A 22,849-nucleotide genomic window follows, 5' to 3' on the forward strand; every position below is an offset into this window, starting at 1 on the left:
AAAAAAAAAGAGAGAGAGAGAAAGAAATATAGAACTTCAGGTCTCACCTCGAAACCATTGAATTATTTTCTGCATTTTAATGACATCCCCAGGTGTTTCTTATGCACATTTAAATTTGAGAGGTATTGTGGGATTGTTTTTTTCCACTGTTACCCTCCATTTCTATTGAAATATTTTAGCTGTGACATTTATATATTTTTTTGTTTCTGGTAGCCCTTTCTGATACCATTCCCTTTTCAAGGTATTTTATTCTGTTTTATGCATATAATATTTTCTTGAAATTAGTTTTATTTTAAGCTGTTTTGTGTTTCATGAATTATCTGTTTTCTCTGGGGTTTTTTGTTTTGTTTTGTCTTTTTTTTTTTTTTTTTTTTTTTTGGAGGACTGGTATCCTGGTCTAGCTCTTTCATGTTTTTTTTCCCTTATACATCTGTTGATCCTCGATAGTTTCTTTATATTTAAGAAAAAAGATATGATGTTTTATTTCATGTATTTGCTATGGGTTTCTCCTTCAGCTACATAAGAATGATAAGCTGGAGCACCTGGGTGGCTCAGTCGGACGAGTGTAAGACTCTTGGTTTCTGCTCAGGTTGTGATCTCAGGGCCATGGGATCCAGCAGCCACCACCACCAACCCCCAACCCCCAGTGCGGGTCCACAGTCAGTGTGTTGTCTGCTCAGGATTCTCTCTCCTGCTTCGTCTGCCCATCCCCCCTGCCCACACTCTCTAAAATAAACAAATAAATAAATAAACAAACAAATAAATTCTTAGAAAAAAATTAACAATAGGCCTTTTTCCTTAAATGGGAAGTCATTGTATAGGACATGTTAAGGAGCATGCTGTACTTCATCATTTGCCAAGGAGTCAAATTCAGGATTCCCCTTGGAAAACTTACATCTTTGAATATCTTCCTTAGGAATCAGATTTTTTTTTTTCTTTTTTGTGATGCAGCCTGTCTGATGGGTGAGATAGGAAAGTAGGGAGTCGACTGGCATAGCTTTTCTTTATGTTTAGTTCTACTTTGCATGTCACACCTTCTGATTTGTAGGTTCTGCTGGTCTCCCAACTATACTGCCACTCCACAGAACTATAGTTTGAGCTCCATGTCACCTAGTTTATTTTCCAGAATTTGTTTGAACTCTTCTACCTGCTGAGAAGTCCCCTTATCTTCCCTCTTAGACTGTTTATATAACTTTGTACATTTCCATAGTGTCCTATCAGTGGAGTCTTGGAAAGGACATGAAGTGAATCTATATACTTGGTCCATTATCTTGTGCCAGAAGCCTTTAAGATATTTTGTGGTGCTATATTTAAATCATAAAGGGGGCATCTTTAGCTGCAGTCTTAAAGCCGTGATACCACCATAGAGTCACACTTAAAGATGATTCACAAGAATACTAGCATTTCGAAGGAATGTATAAGCATTGCATGATGTGACAGGGGTGGATTTGTATTCAATAGAGTAATCAGAAAAGATTGAAATAGTGCTGTTTGATTTAAGCTGGGAGAGGGCTTTACAGATGAAGAACAGAGTCCTTAGTAATTAGACTGTTTTTATAAGAATTTATATAATGACAAATTTTACCTCTTCAAATGAGGTAAACCTAGAAGACTAACAGATTTGACAGAAACAGAAATTTTTTAAGACTTTATTTATTTGAGAGAGAGAGAACAAGCAGTGGGGAGGGGCAGAGGGAGAGAGAGAGAGAAAAAGAGAGGGAGAGAGAGAGAAGCAGACTCTCTGCTGAGCAGGAAGCCTGATACAGGGCTTGATCCCTCGACCGGAGATCATAACCTAAGCTGAAGGCAGATGCTTCACCGACTGAGTCACCCAGGTGCCCCAGAAACAAAATTTTTAAAAAGGTGGTAGGTCGGAATGATAGATTTAATCTAAAAGAACAAAGATTAATATGGGCAAGTGTAACATCCAGAACTTTGTCCAAGAAACCAACCACACAGGAGCACAGTTTATGAGCACAAATGTGATGTGATATAGATGTTAAAAATAGCAAATGGAATTTTAAGTCATCCAAATAGACACAGAATTGTGCTCTTCATAGGTCTGGTCCTCTATGCATCAGGCAGTCTTTATTCGTAGGTTTATATTCAGTTTGGGGCACCACTATTTAGGAGGAAAATTTTCCTGTGAAGCAGATCTGAAGAGAGTGGTTTAGCTGGTGAGATGATCATAGGAAGGAAAACTAAAAGAAGTGGAGAAACATATGGTTGTTTATGTTGAGAAAAATATATGACCATTTTTTAAAAATGTTCTTTGAAAGATTATACTGTGGAAGAGAAGCCAAACCTACACGGAGTGACTCTGGGCTACAGGACTGGGATAAGCAGGCAAAAGTAATAGAGAAACAGATTAGGGCTCATTTTGAGATGGAACTTAATGGCAAACAGAGCTGAAATAAATTGAATGATAAATTGCACTTCCCTGTCACTGGCACCCCAAAAAGCAGAAAACTAACTGACCCCTTGTCAATATAAGCATTGGCATATGCTTATATTCCTTTCAACCTTGAGATTTTATGAAATATGAGTGAAGAGGAAGGAAATATGGGTTTGATGCTTTATTAAGTTATAAACTAAAAAAAAAGCCAACTTGTTATTACCAGAGAATTAATCTGTGCTCTGCAAATTGTGGCTTTGATTTCAGCAAGGCCTAGGATATGTCCTGTAGCATACCATTCTACTTCTTATATCCTTTGCAAGGGAAGAAAGAGAATATAAATGGTGATTAATCAGATTTGCTATTCTGGGATAACAAAAACCAAAGAGGCTTGGGCTTCTGATAGAACAATTATCTTAGCTATTAGCTAAACTTTCTCCATTTTCTGTGAATTTAAATTATTCATGCCATTCCTGTCTTTAATATCATAGATTATCAAGAATTACATGAATTCTACAAGGGTTGAACTTCTTTTATGATTGATGTTGAAATTTAATGAGAGTCTTTAACCATTGCTGCATTCATGGCATTCAGTATCCCTGATAACTTCTAGGGATATAAAAATGTTCAGGTTTGTAAGAATACTAGTAATTAGTTTCTTTTAATTAATTAAAATAATTAAGTGGTTTCTTTACTGATTTATAGTTTGAGGAATAATCTCTAAAAAGCTGGTTTTATATAAATTTTAGAAAATAATTCTGGTATTCAAGTTTAAAAGACCCAAGGAGACATTCCACAAGAAATGTTAAATGTGGGGCACCTGGGTGATTCAGTGGTTGACTGCCTTCAGCTCAGGTCATAATCCCAGGGTCCTGGGACTGAGTCCCACATTGCTTCTCCCACTGCCTATGTCTCTGCCTCTCTCTGTGTGTCTTTCATGAATAAATAAATAAAATCTTTTTTTTAAAAGAAATGTTAAATGTTTATCTTTTTTGTTAAATATTAACTTTTTTGTTACTACTTTTACGTTTATTTCTTTTGATATACTCAAGATATAGACATTTCATCCTTTACAGAGTCAAGTGACTTCTGCATGTTTTATGGAAGCTGTAGGTGCAACCAGCCCTCTTCTGCCCTCATTTCTCTCCATATCCAGCTGAAATTCATAGGCACTATCGTCATCACCAAATATATCATCCTCAACTGCCTTGTCCTTCTCTTTCTTTGTCATTCCTGCTTGGTTAAAAATCACAGCACAAGTAAGTCCAGCTCTTGTTTCTACTGTGCCTCTACCCATATGGCTGAATTGGCTAGGGAAAGAAGCACAATCATGTTGCTGGTTCTCACTTAGAATTCAGTGACTACCCTTGAATAGTCCCTTAATGCTTTCTGTCCTTAATACCATAGTCCCCTTCTCCTCTTACACTGCCTTCCAAATCCTCACTCCACACAGCTTCCTATTTCACTGAGAGAACAGGAGCCTTTCTGCACCAGCCAACCACTACATCTACCCATCAAATTGCATCCCAGCTTGGAGGCCCAGCATATTCTCCTATTACTGTGGATGAGCTATTTGTGCTTCTAGCAAAGGTCAACACTTGAGGGCCTCTGAACTTGCCACTCCCTCTGTCTAAAGCATGACTCTTCCTTCAACCTTTTGGGGTCTCTACTAAAATATCAATGAGTCTCTCTGTTCAAAATAGCAAGCTCTACCCCCACCTTCCAGTCTCCTTTCCTGCTTTATTTAGAACTTAACATCAAATAACATATCATATGTTTAGCTTGTTTATTTTTATTATTGTCTATCTCTTCACAGAAGACTCAACTTCAAAGAGATGTCAGTTCTCCCTGGTTTATCTATAAATTAGTAGGATCCCAATAAAAATACCTATATATGGTAGTAGGCAAATGAATTCTTAAGTTTCATATGGGAAAAGAATCAAGGAATGATAGGAAATCTCTGAAATAAAAGAGCAATAAGGAGGAACCAACCATACCATGTCATAAAATATATTATAAAAGGCTAAAGTATTTAAAAAGTATGAGATAGGCATATTAATGAACAAAATATAGAATAGGACAGTATATGGAAATTTCACATATGAGAAACATTCAAATCATTGGGAAAAATATGAACTTTTCAGTAAATGATTTGGGACAATTTAGTAGCCATCTGGGAAAAAATAAAGTCAAATCTAAAGCAATATGTAAATTAATAAGAATCCCTAAAAGCAATTTTGTTGATTACCACTATGTAGTACGTTTCTAAATTCCAAATAGGAAATTATATGAGTTAGAATAGTCAAGAAAGGGGGTGGCTCAGTCGGTTAAGCATCTGCCTTTGGCTCAGGTCACAATCCTGGGGTCCTGGAATCTAGTTCCACAATGGGCTCTCTAGTCAGCAGGAAATCTGCTTCTCCCTCTCCCTCTGCCTGCTGCTCTGTCTGCTTATACTCTTTCTCTCTCTCTCTGTGGGTCATATAAGTAAATAAAATCTTATAAAAAATAGAATTGTCAAGAAATTCAGAAAAGTAAGAATATTAGCTAGAGGAACTGGCATTATCAGATATTAAAACAATATAAATCTATGGTAACTAAAAACTATGGACTTGACACACGAACAGACAAGTGTATCTACATTCATGTTCATCCCTTCCAAGAAAGTAACGGATTCTCTACAGGTGTCTGTTGAAGATAAAATACAATGCTCAATTGAGTAAAGTAATACCTTTAAATTACCTCTGCCTGATAGCTTAATCACCCATTACTTTATTAATGAAATTTGAATTTCCATTAATATAAATAATGCATCAATAAGCAAATTTCAAAGTAATGCCTTATCAAGCTGAAGATTGTATTGTACCTTCAACAAATGTGTATATACATATATATATATACAAACACACTACATGCATGCATTCATATAATAAAGTTTAAATATGTATGCACACACTAGATACACAAGGGTCAACATGGATGAACCTCACAAGTATTATATTAATGAAAACTTGAAAATTTCCATTTCTATGAAGTTCAAAACATTGCAAGATCAAAAACAAATTGTATAGTATATATACATATTTAACAAATCTGTAGGAAAAAAGCAAGAGAATAAATACACATTTAATGTGGTGGTCACTTGGTGAATGAGGGTGAAGTGTTTGGGATAAACGGTGACTGGATTTGGGATGAGGATAAACAGGAAGTGGGCGGAGAATACACTGACAGCACGTCTGAGACTGCTATCCTTAGAAAAACCTCCTTACAAGTTTAGACCTTGGCTGGTGTCTGGGAGCTTGGATTTCATTTGGGAGAGTTCCCACCATTGCCTGATAAGAGTGGCTCCCTGTGCCGAACAATGTGATGATTTATACCAAGCACCTGCTTTTCTTTCAGAAGTCTTGGAGCCTGTGTCCAGCCTCCAGTAGAAATCCTGGGCACGGAGTATCTAATGAGCTTTCCTGATGGGCAATATTTCATGATAGGAGCAACACATGTTGTCACACTCTTTGCTAGAAGAATTAAACACATCTCATTGATACCCCTCGGAGAGGACTCTTAGAAGCTTACACCTGGTTTCCTTGTGTCTTTTCCCTTTACTGATTTTGCTTTGTATCCTCTCATTGTAATAAATCATATTGTGAATTTTACTAGATTCTGAGTCTGTGAGTACTCCTAGCTAATATTGAACCTTGAGTTCATTGGCCTTAGGAATCCCTTCCAGAGTGGGTTATATAGGTGTTCATTTTTAAATTTTTATATCTTTCATGTATTACATATATTGTATGTATTTACCAGTTAATCAAAAGGAAAAGGAAAGGAAAAATGAATAGAACTTACCCAAATAAAGAGGAGATGCAACTATGTAAAAGGCATTTCAGTAAAATGAAATAGCAGAGTGATGTCTAGCATCAGACCATAGAATATTGCATTCAAGGAACTGCAAGCATGGACAGGGGAATCAGAGGAAACAGTGAAACTGGAGAATTAATCAGAAGTAGCCACAGTTATGATCCCCATGATCTTCATTATCCCCAATTCCATCTGCCTCCACGTACCGTTCCTCCTCCTCTTAATTTTCCTCTAGAGAGTGATGCGAAGGTTGAGGCACATGCTTATTTTTCTGTATGGATTGCCTTTTTATTACCATTTATTGAAAAGACTATGAATTACCTTGGTGCCTTTGTTGAAAATTAATAAACTATATCTGTGTGGAAATAGATATGTATGTATATATGTATGTATAGATGGATGGATGGATTTGTAGATTTTCTATTCTTATTTTTTCATATATGAATTTGTTGATACTCCACTACCACATTGTCCTCAAGATGGAGTTTTATAACACTTTTTTAGATTAGGCAGTGTAAATCCTCTCAATTCTGTTTAAAATTGTTTTAGGTATTCTAAATCTTTTTCATTTTCATAGAAAAATGGAACCAGTCTGTAGATTTCTAGGGAAATCTACTTTTTCAAAATTGCATTTTGAGAAGAATTGTCATCTTATCATGACATATTGAATCTTCATTCATGAATGGTTTATCACTCTTGTTTGGATTATAATTCAATACTGCTTTATTTTCTTCTTGTGTTGCTTTGACATACAAATCAGCATGTGTGTATCTGTGTGAATGTGTAGCACTTTCCAGGTGATCAATAAAGTTTCTCCACTTTGGCTGATGAGAATTCAAATATCCCTGGGTTCTGGGAACTGTTCAGCTCTCAGCTCCTAAGTGCTTTCCTTTGCCTGGCCCTGTGTTGTTTTACTCTGCGCATGTGCTGTTTTGTGCTTAGTAAAACTTAAGGTGACCTGTCTGCCAATTTCTGGAGTCCTTTCTGCATATAGATTACTCCTCTCTGCATAGTACCCTGTTCTGCAAATTCCACCATCTTTCCAAAATCTGATCTCTGTCTCTTCAACTCAGCAAGATTTGCACATTCTGTTTGAGTTTCCCTCCCTGAACTGTGGTCCTCAAAGAGCTGCCAGGCAAGAAGTAGAGGTACAATTGAGAACATTTTTGTAAAGGTCTACTTATATATATAAATAAAAAATATATTTTTTATTGAAGTTCGATTTGCCAACTTATAGTATAATACCCAGTGTTCATCCCATCAAGTGCCCCCTCAGTGCCCATCACCCAGGCACCCCATCCTGCCGCCCACCTCCCCTTCCACTACCCCTTGTTCATTTGGTATATATATATATATTAGTAGTACTACTACTAATGATGATGCCTTCTGTTTTACATTTAGCCATTTAAATAACTATCTCTTTAACAGAAAACAGAACACAGCTACCAAACTCAAAATTCCTACTTAATTTAAGCTGGTAAAAGTAAAACATTTACTCTGTACCTTCAGCATCTTATAATTCTCTTGGAAAATAACACTTGGTGGATGGAACTGGAGGGTATTATGCTGAGTGAAGTAAGTCAATCAGAGGACAATCATTATATGGTTTCACTTATATGGGGAATATAAGAAATAGTGAAAGGGAAAAGGTCTTATTTATTTTAGAGACAGAGTCCTCAAGGCAAAAGCAATTTCAGGTTCCTTTCTGGCTCTCACTTTATTTAGGTTTTCCCTTGTTTACATAGCTTTAAAGCTCTTTTAATTTTTTTAGATAGTATTTGTTGTGATTTCAGTAATGGGACTGGTCTGGATAATCTAGTCCATCATATTATAAAAAAACCTATTAAAAAGTTTGCATTCTAGGGGCACCTGGGTGGCTCAGTGGCTGAGCTCTGTCTTTGGCTCAGGGTGTGATCCTGGGGTCCTGGGATGGAGCCCCTATCAGGCTCCCCATAGGGAGCCTGCTACTCCCCCTGCTTATGTCTTTACCCCTCTCTCTATGTGTCTCTCATGAATAAATAAATAAATTTTTTTTTAAGTTTGTCTTCCAAATCTGTCAATTCTACCATCTGAGCTTCATGTTGGTCTGGTCCTGCTATCTTGTGTTTCTGATGGCTCCCATTCTTGATGCTTTGTTTTCCTGTGTGTGTGTGTGTGTGTGTGTGTGTGTGTTGTTCAAGTATAATTTTATTTTCGACAGACCTTTATTTGTCAAACTTCTTTGTAGGTTAGGTTGAAGTTGCTTTTCTCCAGAAAGAATTTGTAGTTACTTTCTCAGTTGCCGGGGGGAATGTCAACATAGCACCAATTTAATTTGCTTGAAGGTTTGTACATCACCAGGTATGATGGATTGGACCACAAACATACATGAAGTCTGATGTATGGTTGTAAATTCTCAGGGAAAATCTTCCTTCTCTCCCCTCTGCCCCAATGTTGATCCAGGTGAATTTCTCTGCTGGCTGCTCCTTCTTCCCCCACCCATCTTTGGACAAGTTTCTGTTTGTTTGTCTTTTTTCCTCCCTTTACATCTTTAACCACTTCACTGATGATGTTGCTCTTGACATGTAGCATTATTCAAGCTTCTCTTATAAAACTCTGTAATGTGGTCATTTCGTGTCCTGTGTACGTATCTTGTATAGCTATCAAAGTCAAAGCTTAGTAAGATCAGGGACTAGCATTTTAGTGCTATGTTATTTCTTGGCATTCCTTTTTCTACTTGCTTTGGCTTCTGAGGATTGCTTATTTTATCTCAATTGCTTAACTTTATACACTCTCGGCAATGCACTTGCAAAGAAAATTGAAGTATTTTAACTGTCATTAGTAGTTATGCAACAAAAGTATTTAGAGAATCTGGTCTGCCATTCTACCAACATTCATCATTTTTAAAGTGCCAACTGTCTGAAGGAATTTAAGAGCTATAGGGCTCAGGGGCTAAGGCTGGAGTTTTAAACTACGCACCAAAGAATCCTGCCTCCAGGAAGCCCTCCCTGACCCCACAGTTAAGATTAAATTCCATTTAAATTTTAAAGACATGAATGTAAGACCTGAAACTGACAAACTCCTAGAAGAAAACATGGACATTGTTCTTAGCAATATTTTTTTTGCACCAATCTCCTCAAGCAAGGGCAACATAAGCTAAAATAAACAAATGGGATTACATCAAACTAAAAAGGTTTTAGTGAAGGAAATCATCAATAAACAAAAAGGCAACCCACTGATTGGAAGATATTTGCAGATCATTCATCTGATAAAAGGTTAATATTGAAAATATGTAAAGAACCTATGTAACTTAATATAAAAAAACACCTGAAATAATTTGATTAAAAAGTGGGCATTTTTTCCAAAGAAAAAATTGGAACAGACATTTTCCCAAAGAAGACATATAGCTGGCCGACAAGTATATGAAAAGATGTTCAACATCATTAATCATAAGGGAAATGCAAATCAAAACCACAGTGAGTTATCACCGCACACTGGTCAGCCTGGGTATCCAAAAGAAAAAATTAAAAGTGTTGGTGAGGATGTGGAGAAAAAGGAAGCCTTATGATCTGTTGGTGGGAATGTAAATTTGTGCAGCCCTTGTGGAAAACAGTATAGAGTGTTCTCAAAAAAACTATGAAAGAACTGCCATATGATCTAGGATTCTACTTCTGGGTGTATGTCCAAAGGAAATAAAATCACTGTCAAGAAGAAGTATTTGTATTCCCATGTTCTTTGCAGTGTATTATTGACAGCAGCTAAAATAGGGAAATAACCCAAATGTCTGCTGACAGAAAATGGACAAAGAAGATGTGGTGTGTGTGTGTGTGTGTGTGTGTATATGTGTGTGTATATACAATGAAATTTTATTCAGTCATGAGACAGAAGGAAATCTTACCCTTTGTGACAACCTGGATGAACCTAGAGGACGTTATGCTAAGTGAAATAAGCCAGACACAGAAAGATGAGTATGACAGGATCTCAGTTACATGTGGAATCTAAAAGAAAATTGAACTCATTAGTGGAGGGTTCCTGGCTGGCTCAGTTGGAGGAGTCTGCAACTCTTGATCTCAGGATTGTGAGCTCGAGCCCCATGTGGGATATAGAGATTACTTAAATAAATAAAACTTTAATAATAAATAAATAAAAGAAAATTGAACTCATAGTAACAGAAAGAATGGTGGTTACCAGAGGTTGGGGAGCAAAGGGGTGGGTATTGATCAAAGGGCATAAACTTTCAGTTATAAGAGGAGTAAATTCTAGAGGCCTAAGTACAGCATGATGACTACAGCTAACAATAATATAAAGTATACTTGCAATTTGCTAAGAGGGCTGCCTGGCTGGCTCAGTCAGAAGAACATGTGACTCTTGGAGTCAGGGATGTGAGTTCGAGTCCCATGTTGGGTGTAGATATTACTTAAATAAACAAACTTAAAAAAAAAAAGAAGTTTGCTAAGGGAGTAAATCTCAACTGCTCTTACCACACACACACACACACACACACACACACAAATGTGGTAACTTTGTGAGGTAATGGATATGTTAACTAGCTTGATTGTGGTAATCATTTCACAATGTATACATATATCTAAACATCACATTGTATCACTTAAATATATACAAGTTTTATTTGTCAATCAGGCCTCAATAAAGCTGGCAGGGGGAAATACCCTATCTATAAATACAGTCACATTCTGAAGTACTTGAGCATTTAGACTTCAACATATAAATTTTGGGAGACACAATTCATCCCAAGCATCACTCAAAACTGGTTAAAAAAAAATCTACCTCAAGAACTTTCACATTCAGATTAAAATCCATACAGATTAAGATATACTGGATAAAGTTAGTTAGGTCTTCAGAAGACCATGATTCAGCAAGTCTTACTATGGGCATTAAATTCAGCTAAAAGATGTCAGCCCAAAAACAAAAGAGATACTAGAGAGATGTTTGCAGTGTTTATTCAATAGTCTAGGAAAAAGGGACACTAAAGCTTGGGTATATATTGTGAGAAAGGATATAAAAGTTTTACTTACTGAAGTTCTTTTTTACCATTTAATAATTCAAAGCAACCTTCAGATTATTAGTTTCCCAGGTATCTCAATATGAAAAACTTTGTTTTGAATAGTAGACAATTTCAGTCACTTAAAAGTGATACAGTAGGGCAGCCCGGGTGGCTCAGCTGTTTAGCGCCTCCTTCAGCCCAGGGTGTGATCCTGGAGACCCGGAATCGAGTCCCATGTCGGGCTCCTTGCACGGATCCTGCTTCTCCTCTGCCTGTGTCTCTGCCTCTCTCTCTGTGTGTCCTTCATGAGTGGATAAATAAAACCTTAAAAAGAAATTTTTTTTAAAATGTGATATAGTAAATTAACAGACTTGCATTCTGAGGGTGTATATCAGACTCTAATGTGTTCGGTTGTCTTTCTTTATTTCTCTTTCTTTTTTTCTTTTTTCTTTTTTAAAATAGCTCAATGTTGGGCTTCAACTCACAACCTTGCGATCAAGAGTTGCATACTCTTCTGACTGAGACAGCCAGATGCCCATTTGGTTATTTTTAATTTGTCTACAAGGCACTGATCTACTCTGGACATATTAGCTTGCAAATCTGCCAACGTATGAAGAACACAATGATCACAATTTATTATAACCCTGTGAGGCCTCAATTAGATGGCCACCTTGATGCCACCCATCATTGTGCCCTCTTATTACAGGTGTTTGTAGCAGAAAGTTAGACCAAGTCTAGAGATATAAGGAAATGTCTTTTGGGCAATATAACCTGTCTTATCACAATCTGAGCCTTCTCTCACTCTATAACAGCAAAATAATTTGGTCACTTCCTCAATGATCTGAAATGAACAAAAATTTGTGTAGTCAGCAGAAACTGTCATTGCATAGCAATGGCATAATACTTTAAGGAAAGCAAAATAGCCCTTTCAGATAGGCAACTTGCAGTAGTATTCATTTGGAAAGTCTAGGGGAACAAGTGAAGGTTGTATCTGTATATTGGTCAAATAATTCGGATCAGGAGTATGTGTGTTAGAAGGAAGGAAAAATTCATAGTAGGGGAAGGCATGAATCTGCTGGTTTATTCATGGTGGGGGGTGGAGGAGCAAATGTTGAGCTCAAAACAATATTCCCATTATGGAGCCTAGAAATTTGGAAGTTTTTCTTGATCTTTGACTAGTAGTACTACTACTAATGATGATGTCTTCTGTTTTACCTTTAGCCATTTAAAGAACTATCTCTTTAACAGAAAATAGAACACAACTACCAAACTCAAAATTCCTACTTAATTTAAGCTAGTAAAAGTAAAACATTTACTCTGTACCCTCAGCATCTTATGATTCTCTTGGGAAATAACACTTGGTTTCAGTATCAAGTTTGGTGAATTATAGTGTGCCCATTTAAAAACACGAGTCAGGGTGCCTGGGTGGCGCAGTTGGTTAGGCAACTGATTCTCGATTTCAGTTCAGGCCATGATCTTGGGGTTATGGGTTCTGCCCTGTGTGGGGCTCTGAGTTCTGTGTGGAGTCTGCATAAGATTCTCTCTCCCACTTCCCCTCCCCTCCCGGATGTTCACGTTCATAATAAATAATACTATGAAAGGAGGGACTTGAAATAAATAAATCTTTAAGAAAAAGAGATATAGGGATCCCTGGGTGGCTCAGCGGTTTGGCGCCTGCCTTTGGCCCAGGGCGTGATCCTGGAGTCCTGGGATCGAGTCCCGCATCAGGCTCCCGGCATGGAGCCTGCTTCTCTCTCTGCTTGTGTCTTTGCCTCTCTCTCTCTCTCTCTCTCTCATGAATAAATAAACCTTTAAAAAAAAAAGAGATATAAAAATACTGAATTATTGAAAAGGGGCAAAACTGTTATTAAAAACAATCTCACTGTTTCAGTCAGTAGAGCACGTGACTCTTCATCTCCAGGTTGTTGAGTTCAAGCCCCACATTAGGTGTAGAGATTACTTAAAAATAAAAATCTTTTTAAAAAACCCTCAGAATCCCAGCACACTAATAATATACTTTTCAAATATAATTTTTCACTTTTTGCACATATACCTTAAGATCTAAAATACGTTAAAAAAATAAAAATAAATTAAAAAAGATCTAAAATACGTTAGGTTGATCTTACTCTTCTGTGCTTAATAGTCTATCAAGTGCATTTCCCATATTTCTAAGCTTATGTCAATCATTTAAAAAATTATTGTGGTTCAATATACCTAACATAAAATTTACCATTTCGACTATTTTTACATTTATGTTTCTGTAGCATTAAGAACATTCACATTGTTGTGGAACTATCATCACCATAGGACATTTTCATCCTGCCCAAATGAACTCTATACTCAATTAAATACTAACTCCCCTTTCCTGCCCTCCCCTGGCAACAGCCATCTATGACTATTCTAGGTATCTTATGTAAGTGGAATCATATATTCGTATCTCTGTGTCTGGTTTATTTCACTTAGTATAATGTCTTCAAGGTCCTTGCAAGTTGTGGTATGTGTCAGAATTTCCTCACACTTAAAAAAAATTTTACTTATTTATTCATGAGAGACAGAGAGAGAGAGAGAGAGGCAGAGACATAGGCAGAGAGAGAGAAGCAGGCTCCATGCAGGGAGCCTGATGTGGGACTCAATCCTGGGACTCCAGGATCATGCCCTGGACTGAAGTCAGACACTCAACTGCTGAGCCACCCAGGAGTCCTGTCGTCACACCTTAAAATTGAGTAGTATTCTATTATATGTGAATATACCACATTTTGTTTATCCATTCATTAATCAGTGGATACTTGGGCTATTACCACCTTTCAGTTATTGTAAATAGTGCGGCTATGAACAGCACTGGGTCTACAAATATCTGTTCAAGTCCCTTCCTTAGTTCTTTTGGACATATACCCAGAAGTAGAATTGCTGGACCATATGGTAATTCAACATTTAATTTTTAAGGAACCACTATTCCATTTCCCACAATCTAATCATTTTTATTGGATGTATAATATTCCATTTGTTTCTATACCTTAATTTCCTAAGCCATCCCAGAATGTTTCCTAAAGATTCTCAAGTTCTCATTTTTTTCCCATTGAAGGGAAATTAGTTTTGGGTTAGACAATGCTCCAGGTTTTTGTCCCAGTTTAAAAAAATTCACAAATATAAATATATCATTACTTTTGATAGCTAATAATCAAGTTGATTTTTGCTTAGTGTCACCTTACAACTATTTTCCCATATCTAGGAAGTGCCCCATCTATGGGAGTAAGTCTTCTTAAGCTAGACCTCTGCTTTCCTATTAGGTGTATACTAGTGTATATTCAAACTTGAGTCAACTGAGTTAAATAGAAATCAAAATTCTTTCTCTCAGTTGCAGTACCCATATTTTGAGAACATAATCGTGACCCAGAGCTAGTGCTACTGACTTGGGTGGCACAGATATAGAACATTTCCATGATCCCAGAAAGTTCTGCTCCAGACTCTGTTTTTGACGCTAACCTTTTGGCTATGGGTGAATTAGAGCTTATGAGTTATTTCCAGAAATGATTTAGTCCTAGGGGACAGGCTAATGATAACCACATTCAGAAGAGAATGTCATAAACTCTAAAATATGAGTTTCATAACTTATAATTGGGCATATCTCCTCCAGGGGCAGGAATACTTCTGCATGCTATTTCCCATATTATTCTTCTTCAAAATGCAAATTAGTGGTCTTATGTTTTTTGGTGATGGTACCTATTCCAAGCAGAGTCAAATTTCTTTTCCTTCCTTCAGGAATTTGGAAGCAGGAGGTGAAGTTTTTAGTCAAGTCTTCTAGGTATCTAGAATTATGAAACAAGGACCACCAATCCTATCTCACTAGCAAAACACAGTTGGATCAAGCAACAGAAAGAAAACTAAAACAGGTAAGCAGAGATTAGGTTGCTTTAGGCTTTCTATATTCTGGTTCCTTAGGCCCATCGGCATTCCTGACTCTGGAATCAGGACAAAACCTACCCACATCCTAATACTGAATTCTTGTATGCTTAAATTAGCCTGAATTGGTTTGCTATGTTGGGAATTGGAATCCTAATACACATCCTATGGATACATATCCACATCCTATGGATATAGGTATTGACATTTTCTCTCTTTTTTTTTTAAAGATTTTATTTATTTATTCATGAGAAACAGAGAGAGAGAGAGAGAGAGAGAGAGGCGCAGACACAGGCAGAGGAAGAAGCAGGCTCCATGCAGAGAGCCTGATGTGGGACTCTATCCTGGGTCTCCAGGATCAGGCCCTGGGCTGAAGGCGGCGCCAAACCGCTGAGCCACCCAGGCTGCCCCGGGTATTGACATTTTCACATTTGGTATGTGCAGTTGTGCATAAACTTTGTACTTAGGGGCTTTGAAACTCCCTATAGCCCCTCTGGTCTTTCTCCACTTTTCTTCTTGCTTTGCTTCCTTCTCATCTTGAGTACTTAGGCTGTGCTCTCCTTTTTTTTTTTTTTTTTTTTTTTTTTTTTTTACTCTTTTCCTTCCTTTGATCCAAGTATGCTGTCTGTTCTCTCTCCAGGTGTGGAAGCTTTATAAAATCAAGTCCTGCTACATATCAACTGATTTGATTCTCTAGCTTGTATTGCATTTTACTCTCTCAGGCCTAAGTAATTGGTCAACATTCATTAATCAATGACTGAATAAATAATCCCTGACAGGCCAAAGCAGTAAATGTTGAGCTTTAGAATCTGGTATGAAGAGTACCAAGTGGGGTACTTGTGCAAGTCGTGACATGCTGCTTTAGATGGACTGATTGGAAGGCACCTCTTGCAGGAGGACGGATGAAGAGTCAGCTATGAAAAGAATACCAGCATCAGTATCCCAGCGGCAGGGGCACCTACAAGTGATCTAGGTGGGAACATGATTTGTGTTGCCAAGGAAGAGAAAGGAGGCCAGTGTGGCCTGAAGGAAGAGAGTAAGGCAGAGGAGCGGGAGTTGAGGTGGGCAGGGACTTCAGGCCCTGGTAAGAGGCTATGACAGTATCTGAAGCGTAATGGGAAAATCCTAAAGGGATTTAAGTCAGATCTCATCTGGCTTGTGTCTTAACCAGAAAAAAAAAAAAAAAAAGTCCCTCTGGCTAGTCTGGAGAATGAATTATAGGAAGACAAGCAGAAGGCTGCAGGAGACCACAGCAATTGTTGGCAAGAGATCATAATGGGTACACCTGCGAGGACTGAAGGCCGATGGTGATGGAGAACTTTGTGACCACATTTAAGAATCTGAAGGTAGAAAAATAAACTCTTAGTGACGAAGGAGTTATCCTTTTTACCTTTTAAGCAGTCGGCCCCTATGCTAAAGTCATTAATGAAGTAGACCTGGACCCTAAGAAGTCCAGAAGGGCCTTGACTTCTCAGTTTCATAGGCTCCGGGCTCACCATTAACCAATGTACCTTGGGTCCAACAAATCCCCCAGCACGAAATTCTGTTACTTTCGTTCGTCGCTTCCCGTTGAGCGAAGTACTTGGGAGGTGACCGCTGGGGGGGGGGGGGGGGGGAGGGGAAAGACCCTCAAGCAAGAGGCCAGCGGCGTTTGGGGTTCAAGTGGCACACCCTAACTCTTAATTGCAACGCATGCTTTTGATTCGGTATTGGTCGTTTTCCATTGCACAAAGTGAGAGAAGGCATCCTGCTAGCAGAATCTCTTATTTCGCCTGAGAATACCGTAGTCAGCGTCTCTAACTCCCAACAACCCAGGGCCAAACTCCTTCGCAACAATCCGTCTCCCCCCGGAGCGAGTCCCCCTCCCACGGACCCGAGTCCCGCGCGTGGGGTCCCGCTTCCCGCCGCACAGACCGCCGCGCTCATTGTCTGCGCCCCGGGCCCCCCGGAGGTCGTGCCGCGCGCGTCGCCTGCTCGGAGCTGCGAGCTCCCGGGCGCGCTTCCCTCGCCCCCCGCACCCCCCCCCGGATCCCAGGCTTTTGTCCCCCACATTTCCTCGCGACGCTAGGGAAAGGCACGGACGCGTCGTGGCCACATCGAGTGAGCAGGAACTTTTCTTTCGGTCGCTGCGGACCTTGAGGCCACCGCGCAGTAAAAGTTCTGGAAGGCAGCGGGCCCCAGCTGCTCACGTAAAGGGGCCGGTGCGCCTGGAAACCGCGGGAGCGTGGACATGGCTCCTCCAGCTTGTCACGTTACGGGGACACACTCGGGCCCGTCTCGGGGTAACGCTCCGCGGGGGCCTCCGGGGGCGGGGGCGGGCCCGGGCGCCCCACGCGGCCGCGGCCCCGGCGCTCGCTCCCGTGCCTGCAAGGCGCGGGCTGCCCCCGGGCCGAGCGAGCGGAGCGGGACCTCCGGGCGGCGACGCTCTGGCCCGCGCCGGCTCGATGGTTTCCGCGCGGCCGCTCGGGCCCGCGCGGTCCAGTCACCAGGGGGCGCGCTGGCCGGCGCCGCGGATCTCCGAGCTGCGCGGCCCGACTCGCGGCCGCCATATTGGATGCCGCAGCCGCCGCTGCCAGCGCTTCCTCCTCCGTCTTCGCCGCGCGCTGCTGGTTCCTGCGGCCCGAGCGGCGGGGAGGTGAAACAGGAGTCTGACGAGGGAAGAAGAGAGAGGGGGTGGAGAGTGCAGGAGACGGGGCTAGAGGGCGGCGGGCCGAGACCGAGCGGGGCGGAGAAGAGAAGGCGCCGCGGCCCGGCCCCTCCCCCGCCCGCTGTCGACCCGCCCCGGCAGCGCCTGTGTTCCCCAGACCGGCGCTCCGCCCGCCCCAGCGGCCATGCCGGGGCCTCGCCGCCCCTGAGGGAGCCCTTCCCCGCCCGGGCCTGCCCTTCCGCGCCCGCCCCGGGGTCGCAGCGGCCGGGGCTCCCGCCGGCGCCCCTCCTCGCGGCCGCGCCGCCGCCCCCGCCTCGCTCTCCCCACCCAGTGCAGTGGCCGCCGCCTCTTCCGCCGCCGGGCTCGGGGCCTCCGCGCCGACAACATGGAGGCTGTGAAAACCTTCAACAGCGAGGTTGGTATTGCAGTCTGCGCCCCCGCCCCCGCCCCCGGGACGGGGCCCGCGCGACCGGGTGGGTGCGGGCCCGCGGGGCTGCTCGGGGTGGGGCGAGCGGCGGCCTAGCCGTGCGGTGGGGGGGGGAGGGGAGGGGTGTCGCCGCGTCCCGCGCCCCGCGCCCCTCCCCCGAGTCCGAGGGCAGGGCAGGGGGAGGGCCGCCCCGGGGCGGGGGGAGGTTCCGGTGCCTCCAGCGCCCCGGGCACTGGCTGGGGCTTGGGAGGGAAGGCCCGCTTGGGCCCTCCCCCCGGAGGCTCCCGGCAGGTCTCTCCGGGTCAGTTCCGCCGAGGCCTGGCCCGCCCACCTCTTTCCTGGGCCTGCGGGATTTTAAGTGCGCGCCGGGCCTCGCGGCGCAGGCCGCCCCGTGGCCCCCGGTGGGGCAGCGGCCGAGGGGGGCGGGGGGTGACCCCCGGTCACGTTGTACGTACTGTTTATATTTGAGACACTGTTGGCTAGGTAACGTGCCCAGCTAGGGATTTATGCTAAGAGAATGGTGCATCGGGAGGCAAGATTTTTTTTTTTTTTTTTTTTTTTTTGCGATTTATTATACTTTTCCTTCCCCCCTTCCCTCATCATCAGGACGTCCCTAAAGACACAAATGGTAGACAGAGATCTATGCTTGGAGAGGGGAAGATGCTGGGGAAGCATTTCCCATGGGCTCATTCATATCTAAGATCTTAACCCTAGAAAAGAAGCAGGTGTCCAGTTTTCACTACCCCAGTAGTGAAATTAAATTGAATTTCACTATTGAATTGAATTTACTAATCTGAAAGGAGACAGGTTTCGGTAAACTACGTGAATTTCTTTTTTGAGCTCCGATTTAAGTAGGCCTTAGTAGTGCAAACATTAAACATAATAAACATCAGTATGCCCGGGGGAAAAAAATTCTAATCTGATGTTAACTAAAGTCGCATACATTTTATGGACTTTTGATGTGAAAGGGCTAATACTCTATTCGATAGCGTGATTGACAAAATTTTAAATAATCACCACTTAACATACCAGATCTATGGCTCTGATAATCCAAATAGAACAATACTTTTAAAAGCTATTTCACAGCTTTGTTTCTTTTATTTTTTTCTTCCTCTTCTTTAAGGATTGCTGCTTGGGAAGCTTAGCAAAGAGGCTAACATTCAGTTAGATAACATTCATGTGAGTTGGACTCTCCATATTAGAGTACATTGTAGTGACACAGTTATATGAAAGCAGACCCTCTTTTTGTAAATGATTTTTTTTCTTTGGTATTGGATTTTCTTTTTTTTTTTTTTTTTTAACCACTTCTTGATGAATAGTGCAATAGACGTAGGAGTCTTTTTTTATTTTATTTATGAATTTATAGCTGATAATTATGAAATTTGGTTCTCCCAGCAGAACTTTATAGCGCTTAAATTCTGAAAAAACATATTTAACAATACAATATGTGTTCCAATTTAATTGTTAATAGTTTCAGGAGAAATTATTTCCTGCACTAGTTTCCTGTTCAAGAATGAAAACAGCTCTATGTACCCTTTTTATTTGCTACATATAGTGGTACAGCACTGTAGAATGTTTACTTTAAAAAATTCTGCATAAGAAAATCCTTTCTCTAATTTCCACTGCAGTTATTTGATTTGCCTTTCCTCTCCTTTTTTAAAGTTTATTTTTTTAGTAATCTTTGCACCTACTGTGGGCCTGGAACTCATGACCTGGAGATCAAGAGTTGTGTGCTCTTCCCACTGAGCCAGCAAGATGCTGCTACCCCACACCTTTTTGAGGGGTGTCTCTCCTTTTTGTCTAGGGGTTCCCTAATGTGTATCCTCCCTCACTCTCAGCACCTCTGTTCCCCTCAAATTCTGAATAGGATCTCCCATGGTAGATAGAAGAAAGGGGTTGATACACCATGGTTGTCACAATAGAGTACAGTGGAGTAGAAATGGTACATTGGTTTTTGTTTTAGCATTGCCATTAAGGATAGGGGGCCTAACATTTACATGGTTAGCTAGATATTTCACCTCTTTTCTCATCTAACCTTTACAGGACTTTGAGATTGGCAGTAGTCCCATTTTAGCGTATGTAGCCCTCTTCCCTTTCTTCCTATGGATTTCAAAGAAAGGAAATCTTTTAATTTCTTTATTTACTAACGTGCTCAAACTTCATGTTTGAATGTGGAGTAGCTTAAAAATAGTAGCAGTACAGTCACAGACAGAATACAGAAAGGAAATACATTCAGAGAAGATTCAGAAGAATATACTTTTTGTTTTAAACACAAAATACATAATTTTTTCTGATTTTGAATATAGTTTCCGTGAATGTAATGCTTGCTGATGTTAAAATGTTGCAAGTAAGCATATAATAGGGAATAATTCAGTAATGAATATTTTCCATTAAATTGTGTATTTCAAAGTGCAAAAAATAAAGGAATTTTGAGTTACAGTATTAGGAGAAAAGGAGAGTTTAGGATGTTTATATATAGTGAATGTGGCTTTTAAAGGCCCATTTAAAATAGGAAATGCTTAGGTTTTATGGCTTGCTAATTCTCAGGTTTCTTAAGACCATCCCCCCTTCTAACATTGGCTCGAAAATAGGAACGTGCCAAAGATTTTAAAGCTAGTAATACGGGATTTTTGTTTTTGTTTTTTAAGATTTTATTTTTCAGTAATCTCTACACCCAGTGTGAGACTCGAACTCAAACCCCTGAGATTGAGTCGCATGCTTTAACACCTAAGAGCCAAGCACCCCAAATTAAGAATATAGATTTTTAATTTGCAAAGCACAGATGAGTTTCAGTTGAAAATCCATGACCTTATTATGTTTGATATTTGCGAGTCATGGTCAACATGTGCAGGTGCCCCACTCCCGTCTATCATAATCTTTCAAAGGGGTCTGTGGCCTCTCCTTCCCTATGTACAAAGACACTGTCAGAAGATCTTTTATATGGTAAATTCCTCTTAATTATTGTGAGTTCAATGAAATTGAGGCCTGAGAATTGATGTATATGTGCCCTCTGTGCTAGTTTTGTGAGAAAGCCGTAATTTACAGTTAAGCATCATCATTGTGATGGGTTAATCCAATGAGCAGTAATGTCAGTTCTGAAATGATGAAGAAAAGTTTGTCCAGATTGGAAAATAAGACTCCCTAAGAGTCTAAGCTTGACCTGAGCAGTTAACGCTAAAAGAATTATTATCGTTACAAGTATCATAGTTGTAGCTGCTCTGAGATGGTGGCATATCCTTGTTATGATAGTTTAGAGGTCCCAGGTCAGTGAAAAGGGTCTCATTGGTCTGCTTAAATTCTGTTTTTAGGACAACAATTGATTACTCCAGTATATCAGTTTTTTTTTTTTCCCCCAGTGTATCAGTTGTATGTGAGCTGCATATCTGTACTCTGTCCTTAAGAATGCCACTGTATAGTGGTCATTAGGGTAAGGTTATTTTTGTTTTTGAAGAGAGAGAGAAGAATTAGCAATGCATGACTCTTAGAAAATTTTATCTTAATTGGAGAAGGCACTTTTGTAATCTAGGAACTCTTAATACATGCATAATAGAAGAATCTGTTACGCATTGGTTATGTTTTGGCAAAGTAACTGGAGGAGATGAATTTTACTTGTATATTAGATTCTTTTAATTTTTAAGGACTTAAAAAAATAACATCAGTACCGTTACTGTACTTCAACTGTTACTATACTTCAACAAGGTAACATTTTTAGCATAATCAAGTATCAGTCAGCAATCAGGTTTTTTCCCAAGTTCTTTGTATAGCTTGTTGTATTACTGTAGTTTTTTCCATCATGATCCATTTCTCTTGCTGCTCAGAAAAGTCTTGAGTGGTTAGCTGAAGGGCCAGATACGTAGGTGTGAGATGTGTCAGGAAAATTATCACAATTTAAATTTTGGATTTACTTTGATTCATAAATTGTGAGATGATTATCATCTTTGGGATGCCTAAATTCTCAGTGTTTTTGGTCTTTAGGACTTTTTCAGTCACATAGCTTACTCTAAACTGTTCCAGGATGCATACTTTCCAGAGTCCCGTTAACATCCAGGACCTTTTCCTCTTCCATGCCTTGTGAAATCCCATCTCTGTTTTACTCCATTTCTTTTGTTTCCAGAATGTTCATTTGTCTAACTACAGGACTTTTTATAATCTTCCCAGCAGTATCTAGTAGTAGGCATGGGATGGTGAATAGTGGGACAAGGTAGAGGGAATAATAAAAGCATGTGAAATTCATTTTTTATTTGTATGTTTTCCTTTCGTCTGTGGTTCAAGAAAGCGATTTTATGTGAGGGAGCTATTAAAATACTGCATTTTAAAATTTAATATTCACCTATCAGGGAGTCTGTCTCCTTTTCTTTCCTTAGTCTTCACTGTTTTAACTTTCCAGTGGGTGTTTTGGTTAATTGTATCAATCAAGCTTTTTTGTTTCAACCTGTGAAGCCCTTAGAGATACAGCATACTTAATGTTATAAAAGAAGGAATCCAAAATGAGTGAAAATATCAGTGAGGGTCACAGAACATGAGAGACTCCTAACCCGGAAACGAACAAGGGGTAGGGGAAAGGGAGGTGGGTGGGTGGGGGGATGGTGTGACTGGGTGACGGGCACAGAGTGGGGCACTTGACGGGATGAGCACTGGGTGATA

The 22,849-nt window shown here is 40.4% G+C and overlaps 2 protein-coding genes across 11 annotated transcripts in view; one reads left to right on the plus strand and one right to left on the minus strand.

Moving 5' to 3' along the window:
- Positions 1-11,171: 11,171 nt before the first annotated feature.
- LOC144314154 (uncharacterized) lies at positions 11,172-18,272 on the minus strand. Of its 4 annotated transcripts, none has more exons than XR_013379940.1 (3): positions 18,106-18,272; positions 16,643-17,779; positions 11,172-11,555 (listed from the first exon to the last, which is right to left on the minus strand). XR_013379940.1 is itself a non-coding variant. In XM_077897962.1 (2 exons), exons 1-2 carry the CDS (start codon positions 18,163-18,165, stop codon positions 17,384-17,386), a joined length of 456 nt encoding a protein of 151 aa, XP_077754088.1. In that variant the 5' UTR covers positions 18,166-18,272; the 3' UTR covers positions 11,172-17,383. The 4 variants fall into 4 exon arrangements, 1 of the variants encoding a protein (XP_077754088.1); XR_013379938.1 differs by having other exon boundaries at positions 16,522-17,779; XR_013379937.1 differs by having other exon boundaries at positions 15,957-17,779.
- SCAF8 (SR-related CTD associated factor 8) overlaps positions 18,041-22,849 on the plus strand; it is a 147,062-nt gene continuing 142,253 nt past the window's right edge. For 4 of the 7 annotated variants that reach the window (XR_013379852.1, XR_013379841.1, XR_013379849.1 and 1 more), the window contains exon 1: positions 18,076-18,193. Coding sequence is in view for 3 of the 7 variants with exons in the window: in XM_077897955.1 (XP_077754081.1) it covers positions 18,164-18,193 (30 nt within the window). In the remaining 4 variants the exon portion in view is untranslated. Of the gene's footprint in view, positions 18,194-22,849 lie in introns of all 7 variants that reach the window. The other 3 variants (XM_077897940.1, XM_077897933.1, XM_077897955.1) reach the window with 2 other exon arrangements.

This window comes from Canis aureus, chromosome 1 (genome assembly GCF_053574225.1).
Source record: "Canis aureus isolate CA01 chromosome 1, VMU_Caureus_v.1.0, whole genome shotgun sequence".
Lineage (NCBI taxonomy): Eukaryota > Metazoa > Chordata > Mammalia > Carnivora > Canidae > Canis > Canis aureus.

Bases quoted from the DNA above. Each gene is read 5' to 3' on its own strand.
- LOC144314154 (XM_077897962.1), bottom strand. From the start codon at position 18,165: ATGTTGTCGGCGCGGAGGCCCCGAGCCCGGCGGCGGAAGAGGCGGCGG. The intron at 17,780-18,105 runs GTGGGGAGAGCG...TTCCCTCGTCAG, and splicing joins GGCGGCGGCCACTGCACTGG to ACTCCTGTTTCACCTCCCCG.